The 15,597-nt window shown below is 43.6% G+C and overlaps 1 protein-coding gene across 5 annotated transcripts in view; it reads right to left on the bottom strand.

The window, feature by feature from the left end:
- Positions 1-4,588, bottom strand: part of SLC35B4 (solute carrier family 35 member B4) — a 40,516-nt gene extending 35,928 nt beyond the window's left edge. For all 5 annotated transcript variants that reach the window (XR_014301096.1, XR_014301097.1, XM_082692857.1 and 2 more), the window contains exon 1: positions 4,180-4,588. Coding sequence is in view for 3 of the 5 variants with exons in the window: in XM_082692857.1 (XP_082548983.1) it covers positions 4,180-4,256 (77 nt within the window). In the remaining 2 variants the exon portion in view is untranslated. The remainder of the gene's footprint in view (positions 1-4,179) is intronic.
- Positions 4,589-15,597: the final 11,009 nt, after the last annotated feature.

Below are 15,597 nucleotides of genomic sequence, written 5' to 3'. Positions count from 1 at the left end.
TGAGAACCACTGGTGTAGGTCTGGGAGAAGTGCCAGAAGATGTGTGTGGGAGTGTGTGTGCAAACCTACGTAAGATGTGCCAGTGATTCCCATATGCTGTCACAGGGCTGAGAACCACCCAAGATGGTTAAAATTACACCATGACAGGCAGGATCCAGTTCTCTAGAGTGGAAGTTCATTACCCTATCTAAGTCTTGCTTCCTTATCTTGAAAATGCAGAACAGTATTAGTGCCTATCTCACTGGTTTATTATAGAGTAAATAAGCCCGTCCCTGAAAAGCACTTCAAGTGTGCCACAGAGGGGAAAAAGGCAAAGACTAGAACATTAGGACCTTGTGTACTGAAAGGTCTTCAATTAAAGCACAGTAACCCTTTTAAAGACATTCGTCTTGACAGATTTTTCTCAGCTATAAAAGTGTAAGTGATAAATTTTTAATTCTGTAGCGATGATCCCAGGAGAAAATGTAAAGTGCCAACACAAGACTTAGCCCAAATGGGGTTTATCAAGCTTCCTGCTTCCCACCCATTTTTTCTTTACCAAAGGATTAGGCCAATTCAATTAAAGAACCTATCACAGGTAAAGTTAGGTGCTGGCAAGCTCCCAGTGTGAAGGAGACCTGAACCCTTAAGGAGGTGACAAGGTAAGGAGTGAGGCAGACATGAGAGTATGAAACAGTAAGAATCCAGTGCCACACGGGGAAGGTAAGACGACCAGCGGTGTCCAATTCATCTTAATGCCTCGCTCTCTGAGCACAGTATCTGGCTTTCACTCTAGCAGCTGAACAAATGTGAGGCTTCCTCACTGTAAGTCAATATGACCTAAAATATTGTATGAAAGATAAAAAGAAGTCATTTATTTCTAAAAATGATTCACTTTACAAGTGTATTCCTCACAGGATTTTTTAAAAAGCATAATAATTTTTAATTTTATCTTTATTTTACAGAGGTTATTTTTATGCCTATTTCATTGCTAAAGACACTGAGGGCCACATGGTACTGACTCAGGGAAGTCTCCCAGAGCACAGTGCAAATAAGTGAGGTTTGCAGACTCCCTTGTATTACTGTTTACAGTTCAGTGGTTTTTACTATATTTAGAGTTCTGCAGCTATTACCATTTTAGGGTACTTCCCAAAGACATTTCATACATGTTAGGGTCCCTCTCTGTTGCTCCCTCCCCCATCCCTTGACAACCCTATCCTATTTTGTCTCTATTTCCATAGGATTTTAAAATATCCCTAATGCACTCGCATAATTAAATTTTTTACAAAATCAACTTAGCTTTTGGGGGAACACACTGTTGTATGTCTACCGATAGAGCTATTTGTTTTAACTTGAACAACTGATTTTAAACCTTCAATGTAAAAACTTGGATCCTCTTCCCTAAATCACTTGTTTTCTTGAACTTTACTCCTTACAAATTATAATCACCAACTGCAGTATCTCTCACTTGGAATTCTCTTTAGCAAACATTCAAATTTTTACTTCAAAGACAAGCAACTTTGAGTTTTTTAATTTTCTTCTTCCAGATTTAGGAAACTTCCTTACTTGAGTCAACATGATACACTTCATTGTAAAATAAAATAGGGAAAAAAAAGTTTCAGGTTGTTTTCCTGAGGTAGGACACTCACCACCTTGGTGAGTTAGTTGATGTATGTGCAAACTGTTTCCAAACTCTTTCCGGAGGGAAGTCAAGGCATCCATTCGTGACTTCACGTCTGTTCTGTACAGTGTGTGCTGCTTTTTATTTTATTACAGGTTCCAATTATAGATATAAAAATCAAAAAGAAGAAACCTAGGTTTGTTTTCCAATTTGGGGAAAACGGAGAAAAATGTTTCCTTCTCCCTACAAGTCACTCTGGCATTTCCATTTCTACTAGTGTTCTGCTTGGCACAGTATTAGGGCACATGACGGTCCCAAGGAAGCCATATAAGAAGCAAGTTCCTGCTCTATAAAAATTTATGAGCTTTCCACTGTGATGTCCCAAGATAAAGTCAAAAATTATGAGGAGGCCAAAACTACAAAGGACCTTAAAGACCATCTGGTCCAACCTGCTTTTATTTTATTGGTCTATTACAGAGTAAGTTGTGAGCTGCCCCAGCAAACCAGGAAAAGGCTGCTCTTCGGTCTGGTGTATACCACTCACTAAGTTAATAACTGTGCCCCTCACCACTTTATGAAAACCTACTGCTCTATGCAAAAAGTCAGATTTACAAAAAAGACAAACGAGGAAGATCTATGTATAAATTTTCAAAGCGTTCTAAATAGAAGCTCCTCTAAGTCACAAAAACATTCCATAAAGTTAGATTTATCCACAACTTTTCAGGAGTAGCTTATAATACAACGTTTACCCGCACCGAAACCAAAGTTGTCAGAGACAAGAGGAAGTCAGTGTGGGGCGCCTGGGTCCTGCGATCAAGCGCTGTGTCCGACTCCCTGCTCAGAGCAACCATCTTCTCCCTCACCCCCCCTCCCTCGCTCTCGCTGTCTCTATCAAATAAATAAATAAATACTCTTTAAAAAAAAAAAAAAGGAAGTCAGTGTGCTTCAGGCGCTTTGCATGTGCATTTCATTAAACTCTTCAAAACCCTGTGAAGCTGGTAGAGCCTTTCCCAGTTCAAAGAACAGACTCAGGAGATCAAGTAATTCACACTTAGTAATGAGGGCCCTCAGGTGATCGCATATCATGATGCCATATAGCCTTCGGCAGGATTTAATTTAATGGCACATTCAACACAAGTTTTTATTATATTTATATATATTTATAATACAGTATATTATTCTCTCATTATTCCATGGCTGGCCTGATTTTTTTCACTTTTTTAGTATTTTTAAATCTATTTCCCAAATGACCTTCCTTGGACGTATACCAGACTGACAAGTGGGTACATTTTTTCTTTTTTTAATTTTTAAACCTCTCTCCAACTATGCCCAAAATAAGTGACAGATCTTTATCAACACTTTCTGCATAAGATTTCAAGCTCTGCAACAGCAAAAATTAACCCAAACCTTAAATAGATTGCTTTAGAATGACTAATCAATGGTATCATGGAAACAAAATAAATACATTTCGAGCTCACCTCCAGGTGAGGCACTGACCAAAATTCCGTGGGCTGCTTAAGTTCAAAAACAACAGGGAGATTGCAAAAGGTACTAGAGTAGAATACAGGTATCTTGCATTCTAGTTTGGGCTCTGCTACCTACAAGTAGTAGAAGACCGTCTGACTTCTTGAGCCCTGTTTCATTTTCAGCAAAAGAGATAGTAACTCCTGACCTGTTTGGTTCACAAGATTGTTCTGATGGTCAGTGGAGATGTGTAGATTCAGATATATGGCCCTAGAGAACACCACACATTGTTTATTCTTCAGCCAGAAAAGGGAACCCAACGCGGCTAAAGGAGAAGGAGGACCGAACCAAGACTTGAGATTTTTGGTCCTGAACCTTTCCTAGTCCACCTGTCGTGTCTTCTGTAACAACAGCTCCTATCCACTGAACTTTGCACGTTGCTCAACATTATTTGAGAGCCACCTCAATAAAGCTAACCTAGTTTCCCTTTGGGAAAAAAGTGCCATAATCATTCTTAATTTATAAAGTTACGCCTCCAAATGCACGCTTCTCGATCTAAAGACTGTGATATCTTAAAAGCTGGAATTCCTCCCTCTGGTCAAGGGGGCCGGCCTTCTGAGTAAGTAAGGCTCCACCGGACTACATCACCGGGAGGTCTGTTTGGGTCAAGCACTCAGAACCATCTCGAAGGCCGAGAAAACACATGCCTGGGGTGGGGGACGGCGGGGGGGGGGGGAGGTTAGTTAGTGAAACTTTCTTGGCTGCAAGTGCAAAATCAGACTGCGTTAGAAGCCGTAGGGCTTTGCCCCGGTCCGACGTGTGGCATTAACAGGATCGCGGAAAGCGCTGGAGGAGCCCCGGGTTCTGCCACGAGCTCCCCGCCGACCTTGGACCGGTCACGAGAGAAAAACTCTGCAGGCTGCAATCCCGCCGCGTGGGGAAAGCGGGTGAGGACAGCAGGACCCCCGGCGCTCCCCTCCGAGCGATGCAACCTGGAGGGCGGGAGAGCGGGCGGCTCGCGGGGCCACGGAGCAACCGTCTCCGCCGGGTCCCAGGCCGTCCCGGCGCGGCCCCGCGCGCTGCGAGCAGGGGTGCGGCCCGCGGAGGTCACTCACCGGGCCAGGAGCTCTAGGAAGATCACATTACTGCAGCAGCCTGCGAACACCAGGCCCACCGCGAAGGCCGGGCGCATGGCCGGAGCGCGGAACGGAGGGCGAGCGCGGAGGCGCGGCGCCCGCTTACACCGCCTCCCCAAGAAGCCGGGCCGCTGCGTCCGCCGCGGCACCGATCATTCCCTCCGTGCCGCAGCGCTGCTCTCCTTCGGCAGCGCCGCCGCCGGCTCCCCTTCCCCCGCGGCCTCCACCAACGCAGCCGGCCGAGGATCTGTAGTTCGCAGTCAGCCTGGGCCCCATTCATCCGAGGGGGCGTCCCAGACAGAGCCAGACTACACATCCCAGGATGCCGCGCGCCGTCACGTCAGGCTCTGTGGCCTCCCTCCTCGAGGTTCTTCCGCCTGAGAAGACCGCGGGCCGAGCTGCCCGTCATGCCTCGCGCGGAAAGCGGCCGCTGGGCTTGCTGGGAAGTGAAGTTCCGACGCTGTCAATGTGGTTTCCTGGGAGGCCGCCGAAGGCTCAGAAAGGAACTCGTCCATCGCCGTAACAACAAACTCGTAGCGGACGGCACTAGAACTACAGACCCGTGATGGATTGTCGGCGGTGTTAGCATCTGAAGCAACTGCCCTGAATTGAGTGAAAGTAGAAATCCCTGTGAACTCGCCTGTCCACCTCTTGAAAAGATCATTAGATGCTGGGATAGAATCTTGGCTCAGTCCCTAATCAGCTCCGCTATGTCAGTCAACTTCTATGAGCCTGAGTCTCATCCTAGGTAGAGACGGAAACAGTAATGCCTATCTTACCAGGTTCTGTGAGTCTTGTTAAAACGCAAGTTATGGGGCGCCTGGATGGGTTCAGTAGGTTAAGCAATTGCGTTCGGCTCAGGTCATGATCCCGGAGTCCCGGGATTGAGTCCCACGTCAGGCTCCCTGCTCAGCACTCCCTGCTTCTCCCCTGACCTCTCTCTCTCTCTCTCTCTCTCTCATTCTCTCTCTCAAATAAATAAATAATAATAATAATAATAATAAATGCAAGTTATGATTCACTAGAACTGGGCTGTGTCCGGAGATTAGGCATTTCTGGCATGTTCTCAGGTGTCTCTGATGCTACTGGCCCGTGGACCACACTTGGAAGAGCAGATGCCTGTAAAACAGATGACTCTAGAGACCTCTCTATCCCACCTCTCTGACTGGCCAAGGCACTTTGTGTCAGCTAACCTGTCCTTAGTCTCTTCCTTCCTCATAGCCTACGATCCTGCTCAAACTTACCTTAGTTTTTCTTCTGGCCACCCAGTATCTTCAAAGAGCAATCTAAATTCATAGTCTTTGCTTTTTACTCTGATCAAGCCAGATTCCGGAAAGTAGTCTCATTCAGATTCCTAACGACCTCTTAGTTGTCAAAACCATATACCACATTCTCACCCTACTCCATCTTGCGGTGGCTTTTGATAATGAAAGTCTCCATACTCTTGACATTCTCCTCTTTTCTATCTGCTTCTGAGACACGAGTCTCCAGTTTTCTCTCTCTACTTCTCCTATTTTTTTTTCAGTTTTGTTTGTGGGCTTTTCCGCCTCTGCCCCAAGTCTACCAAAGTTCCATTATTTTTCCCTCTTCTTGCTGCCCTAAACCCTTTCTATTGGTGATCTCATCGCTGTAACTTCAACCATCCTAATATGTAACTGTGAGCCTATATGTGTATAAAAGTCATGTATGGCCCCAATTTCCTGTGTGCCTTAAATAAAACTTCCAACTACGTATCTGACTCCTTCAGCATTATATCCTTGTAACCCCTTCAGTTTAAGCATCTACACAACTCATCTATCCTTCCATATATGCTCTTGGGTTGGTTTGTTTGTTTTCAGATTTTAATTATTTGAGAGAGAGAGTGAGTGAGTGAGCATGAGCAGGGAGAGGGGCAGAGAGAGGGAGAAGCTCCTTGCTGAGCAGGAATCCCAATGAGGGGCTCAATCCCAGGACATTGGGATCATGACCTGAGCCAAAGACAGGCACTTAACCAACTGAATCACCCAGACACCCCACTAGGCTCTAATTTCTATTAAGGACATTATCTACCACCTATTCTCTTTGGGCAGAAACCTGAAAGATTTCCAGTCTTCCTCTCCTTCCCACCACATAATTATTTGATCTCGATACCCTGTCAAGTATGCCTCACAAGTATCTCTACATTCTAGCCTCTCCGTCCACATATCCTCCTGTGAAAGCCTCTGAACATGTCTTGGTACCTTCAACATCTGCCTTCTTCAAATCTTCCTCCATGCTGTCTCCAGACTGTGATTTTTTTAAAGAATTAATTTATTTGTCAGAGAAAGAGAGAGAGAGAATGAACACCAGCAGGCACAGGGGTAGGCAGAGGCAGAGAGAGAAAGCTCCCTGTTGAGCAAGGACCCAATGTGGGACTTGATCCTGGACCCCAGGATCATGACCTAAGCCGAAGGCAGTGATTTAACCTACTGAGCCTACTGAGGATGGAGACATCCCTCCAGACTGTATTTCTAAAGACAAACTCATACTCTCTCTGTCATATTTCTATACCAAAGTATCTGGTCTACTTGTCTAGTACTGCGTAAGAGACCACTCTGAAGAGTCGTGATTCAAAATATAGTGTAGATCAAAAAAAAAAAAAAAAGGAAAAGAAAATCTTTCTTACAGTTCTTTATGTCATACACATTCAACACAGAGTGAGTCCATTCTCCACTGGGGTTTATGACACAGTTGTGTTCAGATGTCAGGTGAGGTTAGAGTCACCTGAACGCTTGACTGGGTAGAGGGACAACCCTCTCCACATAGTCTCTCTTAGGCATGGTGCTTTCTCATAGATGCTGTGGACTCAGGCAAGCTGGACTTCTTATATGATAACTGACACCCCAAGAACAAGTTTTTCAAGAAATCAAAGCAGAAGCTGCAGTGGCCTCAGAAGTCACACAGTGTCACTTGTACCAAATTCTATGGGTTTCATTGATTTCTCCGTGAAAGAGAACTAACATGGGCATCCGTTGGGTATTGGGTGGGAGGGCATCTCTAAAGCCTAGCTATGCAGAATTTCTTTGGCACCTTGTGCAAAATTCACACTTGCAGAAGGTGTACAAGCATGTCACAATCAAGCCTCAGTTTCCTTCTGTGGTTCCATCTCCTGCCATTCTTCCCAGTGCTACCCAGACTCTTAGGACATTAAACACTGTTTTCTGAGTTTACAGTGAGTTTTAAAATTCACATCTCTGTGCATGCCATTCTGCCTGCTCAGAATACCCCCCTTTCTCCTGCTCAACCTTTTATGGAAGTGGAGGATGGTGGAGTGAGGAGATACATCCTCACTGTGCAGAGGGAAGGTCTCCTCTCAGATCTGCCCCCTTCCTGTGTGTAGCTTTTCAATACACCATTCCTGGTTCCCTCTTCTATCTGTAGCACCCCATCCACACCACCTGAACAAATCCGTGAAGCATGTTGTGTTGTAGTTGTCATTTTCATGTCTGCCTCCCCTGGAGACCACGCCCCTTTGTGGACAGAACCAATACTAACGAATTCATCTCTTGATTCTTAGCATCATATGATACACACTATGTACATATATTTTTTGTTGAATGAATGTGCTTTCCATTATTAATGGAGTCAAATAATTTGTACCTCATCAATCCAATAAATATGTGTTTCATTAAATACTTTTATTAAATATTACATATTTTCAGCATGACTAATTTTTAAACATCAAACATGTAAACATCAAAAAGGCACTGCTCAATTAATTTGCATAAATGATCATCTGTATAACCAAGACCCTGGCCAAGAAACAGAACATTACCAGCATCCCAGAAGCTCTTTGTTTCTCCTCCTAATCACTAATCCCCTCTAGGAATAACCACTTTTCTTTCTTTCTAGCCCCAGAATTTGTTTTGCCTGTTTTGGGACTTCACATAAATGGAATCATACAGCATATTTTCTTTTGTTTCTGCTTCTTTCACTCAACATTCTGTTTCTGTTTGTTTGTGTTTTCACATATATTTGTAGTTCATTTATTCCAGTCACTCTCCAGCATTCCTTTCCATGAATATACCACAAATTATTTCTCTCTTCTGCTGGTAATGGGCATTTTGGCTGTTATGAATAGTGCTACTCTGGAATTTGTTATACATTGCTTCTAGTAAACTCTTCAGCACACATTTCTGGAGGCTATGAGCACATTCAACAAGGTCTAGTCAAGAAACAGAAATCACACAGTAATGAATGGGGAAAGTTTAAGATAGAATTACAAACTAGTAACAGAGACTTCATTACTATAAGGAGTTAAGAAACTCCCAAGATTATACAAATAGCAGATATGAGAAGTAGCTACTCCCTAGCACCAACGCAGGTAACCCAAGGAAGGAACAAATCTGGAAGAGGGCCTTCTTGAGAGCCAAATTAAGATTCAGGGCTTACTGGAAAGAGTATGGTTAGGGCCCTCTGGCCAGCAGAGACATTCCGTCAGCGGCTGATCAAATTTGCTGTGACTCATCCTCTGGGGTCCAGCTGGGTCGCTGGCCAACCCATCAGGAAGCTTCTTGGGGATATTGTACTTTCTAGGAAGTTGGCTGGGGTCTGGCAGAACTCTCTAGTAACCATCTGTAAGGGTGCTGCTAAATTCCCCGAGATGAGGGCCATGGAGTATCCCTTGGGCTGCAGGAACAAGAAGAGAGAGGACAATACCAGAACCAGGAAGACAGACCACCTCCTCCCGCTCTGCTCCCAGAGCACCCCCTGTGACAAAGCTCCCCATTGGGTCACCTGGCAGAGGACAGATGTCCACAGGATCAAGCTCCAGGCCCTGCCCCTGCGAAGCCAGGAAGAGGGAATATGGAGCTGAGAGGCTGTAAATCAACAACTGGGACATCCTAGTTTTAGGTGGGGGTCTTAGGGGTCATTTCATCTTCAATATTTTCATTGTTTCATCGTAAAACCAGAGGTATGCAGTGGAGGCAAGCCTACATCTCCCAGAATTTTTCTTCTCTTTTCCCCCTGAGTTCAAAATTCTAGCATCCTTGAGTGAATAGGATTTCTTCGACAGCAGCCGGGCTCAATGAGTCCAACCTTCGTACAACCCCCTTCCCTGGTGAAGAAGGACCTATCACTTTGGGAATGTTCATCATCTCCGCCCGCTTGATTGTCAGCAGGAAGCGCTGTCAAGATTGTTTTAAAAACCATTTTTGCTTCTAGTTCCAGCCACTCAGACATATTTTGAATCACTTATAAAATCCACTTAACCAAGTTGTTGACAAAAAAATTAAGTACGATGACTCCTGTGGGATACTGCTTGACAAGTGTCCTCAAGTTGATCATCCTACAGAGATTTGTCACTTGATTTTTTTTTTAAACCTATTTTCCATATGTACTACATGAGGATGATTTTCTTCTCTCTATATCACATAAATCTTGTGATGCTTGGAGCTGTGTCCTGGAAAGACACACTATAAATATGCTTCAGGTATTATTTATAAAGTCAAAATATTTCTGTTGCTTGTTTCAGAGGTCAGATTCAAGCAATGCCCCAGCGTGTTGATAGATTTAGGCACTCTAGCTTCTTCAAGGACGTTATTCAAGGACAGATTTTCTTTCTCAGAGCACTGCATTAAGACACATAGAGTTTTGGAGATCGGGCTAGGAAGGCAATCTTCCCGACCGGAATGCTAGTGGCAAAGGTTGAGGACTTTGTCTTATTAGCTGCAGTATCCTCTACATCTAGATATGTCGGGCTTAGAGCAGATGTTTAGTTAGTAAAGGAAGGAAGGAAGATAGGAGGAAAGAAAAAAAGGAATGGAGGATGGAGCGACAGAAAAGGCAGGGTGGATGGAAGGGAGAAGGAAGGGTCTTTAGTAAAACTAGCTCCTTTTAAGGGAAGTCTTTCTTTCTTTTTTTTTTTTTAACAGATTATTTATTTGTCAGAGAGAGAGAGAGAGAGAGAGAGAGCGCAGGGCAGGCAGAGGGAGAAGCAGGCTCCCCGCTGAGCAGGGAGCCCGATGCGGGACTCGATCCCAAGACCCTGGGATCATGACCTGAGCCGAAGACAGATACTTAACCGACTGAGCCACCCAGCCATCCCTTTAAGCGACTCTTAAAAATTTTTTAATAAACATATCATGTATTATTAGCCCCAGGGGTACAGGTCTGTGAATCGCCAGGCTTACACACTTCGCAGCACTCACCATAGCACATACCCTCCCCACTGTCCATAACCCCACCCCTCTCCCAACCCCATCCCCATGGCAACCCTCAGGTTGTTTTGGGAGATTTAGAGTCTCTTATGGTTTGTCTCCCTCCCGATCCCATCTTGTTTCATTTTTTCCTTCCCTACCCCCAAGTCCCCCCCCACTTTGCCTCTCAAGTCCCCTTTAGGGGACTCATACACAAACAGGAAAGGGGCTGAAAGTACTATGAAGCGCCAGTCCTCAGTGTCTAGGGCCGTGGGCCAGCTCAGGATGCAGGAATCTGATGACCCATGTGCTTTGCAGTTTCCTCCTTCATTTCTATTTAAGTCGGTATTTATTAAATTGTATTATTGCATTGAGGCTGATAATCTAACCATGAGGAAAAGACACTGTTATACCACTTCGACTAAACATGATAGCAGAGAACCAAGTTCTCTACACAGTGTGGCATGTCTCGGAGTCACGCACCATGCTCTCCTCCTCTCCCAGCCCAACCCCAATGACTGAGAAGATTTTAAGGGAAGGAAACTGACCCATGGGATCATTTAATTTCAATTTCCCTACACGAGTTCTGTTCCCTTTTGCCCAACTGAGGTATTAAGTGCGTGTGACGCTGTCACTAACCCACGTCCTGAAACATGCTTTGATCTGTTCCGGGAGGCAGGGGGCAGGGAGGGAGGGAGGGAAGCCAGCACATCACGTGGTCTGACAGTTTCAGCCCAGGAACGCTTCCACACGTAACTCATCAACCCCTCCGTCAATTATGTAAGGTAGACAGGGAGTATTATACCTGGGAGGAAATTTGAGGGTTAAGAAGGTTAAATATATTTTCTAAGGCTCACAAATTTCAATGCATGTGGGGCCAGTGGGTAAGGTATATGTGCCAAACCGATTTTTCAGGTAAATGTGGGAAACTGGCTGCAGAACGTAAGAATGTTATTAAGGAATTGGAAAGTCTGTCTGGATACACTCAAATTCACATTAAAAATTTTTTAGGGGTCCCTGGGTGGCTCAGTCGGTTAAGTATCGCCTTTAGCTCAGGTCATGATCTCCAGGTCCTGGGATCGAGCCCTGCATCAGGCTCTCTGCTCAGCAGGGAACCTGCTTCCCCCTCTCTCTCTGCCTGCCTCTCTGCCTACTTGTGATCTCTCTCTCTCTCTGTGTCAAATAAAATCTTAAAAATTTTTTAAAATTGTTTAATGTACACATAACATAAAATTTACCATTTTAATCCTTTTTAAGTGTACAGTTTGGTGGTATTAAATACATTTACACGGCTGTACAACCAACACCACCATCCATTCCCACAGCTCTTTCAATCTTGCAAAACTGAAACCCAGGACCCTTTGAACCCTATTCTTCTCTCTCCCCAGCCCTTTGCAACCATCTTAATTTTTTGGCTCCATAAATTTGACTAGTAGAATGATAGAAAGTAGAATGATACAGTACTTGTCTTTTTATGACAGGCTTATTTCACTTAGCGTACTGTCCTCCAGGTTCATTCCTGCTGTAGTATACGTCAGAATTTCCTTCCTTTTTAAAGCTGGATAATATTCCATTGCACGTATCTACCACATTTTTATTCACTCATCTATTAATGGACATATGGTTTACTCTCACCTTCTGGCTATTGGCAATCATGCTGTTATGAACCCAGGTGTGCAAATATCTCTTTGAGACTGTTTTTAATACTTTTGGGTAGGTACCCAGAAGTGGAATTGCTAGATCATTCCACTGGATCATGGTAATTCTATATTTAGTTTTTTTGAAGAATAGTGTACTGTTTCCACAGCAACCACACCATTTTATATTTCCGGCAACAGTGCGCAAGAGTTCTCCATTTATCTCCCCAACTCTTGTTATTTTCTGGGGTTTTGTTTGTTTGTTTGTTTGACAGTAGCCATCGTAATAGATGTGAGGCAGTATCTCATTGTGGTTTAGATTTGCATTTCCCTAATTATTAGTGATGTTGGGCATCTTTTCATGTGCTTATTAGCCACTTACATGTCTTTGGAGAAATGCATACTCCAAGTCCTTTGCACCCACATTTTTAAAGGATGGAACACAACCATCTTTGAGAAAGATTCTCTCTGCAGACTGCTGGCTTATGACCATTGATCATACCCCAAAGGACAGTGCCAGGACACGGAGGAGAGAGCCCTCACTTGACTCCTGCTCAGTTTGTACCACCATTTTGCCCCAACACCATGCTCCCTTTGGGATTGGTGGAACTTTTTTTCTTTTTCTTTCTTTTTTTTTTTTTTTACTTTTTCTTCATTTAAAATTTTGTTTGCAGATTTGTTTTTGAATTTGTAATACAAAAAAATTTACCAGTGTAAAATAATTTCCCTTCCTCTCCTAAACTCCAGTCACCCAGTATCCCTGCTTTGAGACCACCATTGTCAGTAATGTTTTGTGCATCCTCGCATGTATTATAAAATAGATGTTTTTTTAAAAGTTTAAATGCTATTTTTTCCTTAACAATATATCTTGGAGATTGTTCCATATTAGCACAATCTTTATTTTTTAATGACTGCATAATAGTCCATTTATGGATTTTAAAAAATATTTCATTTATTTATTTGAGAGAGTGTGAGAGGGAGAGAGCACAAGCAGGGGGAGCAGCAAAGGTAGAGGGAGAAGCAGGCTCGTTGCTGAGCAGGGAGCCTGTTGTGGGGCTCAATCCCAGAACCCTGGGATCATGATCTGAGCCGAAGGCAGATGCCTAACTGACTGAGCCACCCAGGTCCCCCTGGATCTGCCATCTTTGATTTAACCAGTCCTCTGTTGTTGGGTTTTTAGATTGTTCTCAATCTTTTACTCTAACAAACAACATTGCACTGACTATCAACGGCATGTATTTCTGAGTAAACCAAACAGGAGGACAACTGGCCATTACTTAGTCATGAATCATAACTGATTCAAAATTGTACCAAGCACCAGGCTTGGTAGTACCAAGCTTTCATAGGACTCCTGTAGTAAAGAATGTTTCTTCTTAAGCCTTCTCCCGACAGCCACACAGTTAAAAAAAGAAGAAGAAGAAGAAGACCAAAGTAGATATGTAACTTAATACTTATGAACAATATAAAATATTATATGGTATACCTCATGCATTGTCTGAAAACTGCAGCCTAACAATTTCTCAGAGATCTACTATCACTGGTGAAATAAATGTTAATGTCACAAGAGCAAGATTTCAACCTGGTAATTAAACCAAAATTTCCAGGTAATGTGAATTTTAGGATTGAAAGTGAACCAAAAATTGTACTGAAATAATTTTGAATGGATGTCTTCATGAAATTCTCCACCTTATCAAATCCCACACAGTGAATGTTGGTTACCCTTATCTTGTGCCCACAGCATCGTGGTTCTGAGCAGCCATTAGTGCAATGTGGGGATTCTTACTGAGTCACTGGATGAACCATGGCCTGAGAGCCCTGATATGAAAGGGCCCCCCATTTCCTCCAGGAAATGGTCTCTGGTGGCCCAAGACTGCTGGATGCTCCTCTAGCGCCCTCTGCTGTCTGGTACTCACCCTAGCCTAGTGCTTAACTCGCCACTGAGATGGATCCCTTGTCCCTCTCTTCTCCCCACGCTGCAAGCCCTGTGAGGACAAACAAGCATCATGTTCTTGGTACTTTCCAGTACCTGGATCCCAACAGTGCCTCACTTACAATAGTCACTCATAAATATTTGTTAGGTGAGTGAATGTCTGAATAAATAAAAAAGGAGGGAGTGAATAGTTCGAATTCTCTCCACATTTCAGTTTTAATTTCGTCTTTTGTACTGTGGCTCTCCGTACATTCAGCGTGCTGGCCTCTGGCCACTGTCCCTTCCAACCCTCTGTAACCTGAGAAGCCCGACTGACTGAGCATGTGACTGGCTTGAAAAGCGTGTAAGGCATGAAGAGGTCCCTGTGATTCAAATTTATAGCTTTGGTGCATAATCTTTCTGACAGGTGTTTTGGGAATTCAAAGACATACGTTATTTTCCTTCTAGTTCTTGGGTTCTGCATAGAGTTATCAGTCAGCTGACTGCTAGGTTAGAAAGTTATTGCTGTCTTGTAAGGCTATAAAAATTAATTAAGAGTCGAGTTATACGCTCAACGCCCACGTGGGAAGTACGGGATTATATATCACAGAGCTTGCAAAGGTAAGAGCTTAATATGTATTTGTTGATTGATAAAGGAAAAGTGCAGAGAATGTTCCGCTGCCCTCAGTAATAATAGCTAACATATGGAGCACTTAATGCCGGGCATTTTACTAAAATTATCTCATTTAATCTTCATAAAAATCCAGTGGGATAGGCACTATTACGATCTCCATTTTACAGAGGAGGAAATTGGGGCTTAGAGAGATTAAGAGACCTTTTCAAAGTGACATAAAGTTTCAAGCTTGGCTAACATCCAGATCTATCTGATTCTAGAGACTAGAATCATAACTGCTCTGCTCTCCTGTCCCAAGAGATTTTCAGTTTCATCAGAGAGACACGATAAACACATATGAAACTACCAGCACTTCTCAAAACACTCCAGCTTCTGACCGCGCCTTGGTACTTCATTTCCACTCACCTACTGCTCTTCCCTATGAACCTGTCCCCCAGCCACACTGAGTTCCTGCTGTCCCTGCAGTATGCTGAGCACAGTCCTGCCCCAGGGCCTTTGCCCTTGCTGTTCTTTCTGCCTGGAACACTCTTCCCCTAGCTTTATCTGCGGCAATGTCCCTCATTTTGTTGTCTTCTGTGCTTAAATTACTTGGTCAGAGAGACCGTTCCAGACCACCGTCTCTGAAACAATATCCTCTGACATTCTTTCTGGATGTATCCTGCTTTATTTTCTTTATTTTATCATTACCTAACTTGATATCCGCTATCTTTTTATAGATTTACTTTTAATTTCTGTGTCGTCCACTATACAGTAGACTCCAGAAAACCAGCATGTTTGTATGTTCCTCCAGCAACTAGAACAGTGCCCAGCACATAGCAGCGCTCAATATATACTTGCCAAATGAATAAATTACTTTATTACACAGCAATTATCTTGAAGATAATTGATAAGTATCGAACAGCAGCTCTGTGCAAGGCATCTTGCCAGAAGTTTTACATTACGCTATCTCATGTGTTACTTGGTCACACCCCGATGAGAGAAGCATATCATTTTCTTCTCCTTTTACAGACACAGAATAGAAAACCAAAGTTCAGAGAAATGGAACAGGTGCTCCTGGGC

The sequence above is a fragment of the Mustela nivalis genome (assembly GCF_964662115.1).
Source record: "Mustela nivalis genome assembly, chromosome: 12".
NCBI lineage: Eukaryota > Metazoa > Chordata > Mammalia > Carnivora > Mustelidae > Mustela > Mustela nivalis.
Note: the sequence above shows the minus strand (reverse complement) of the source record. Positions and strands in the feature narration are given on the sequence as shown.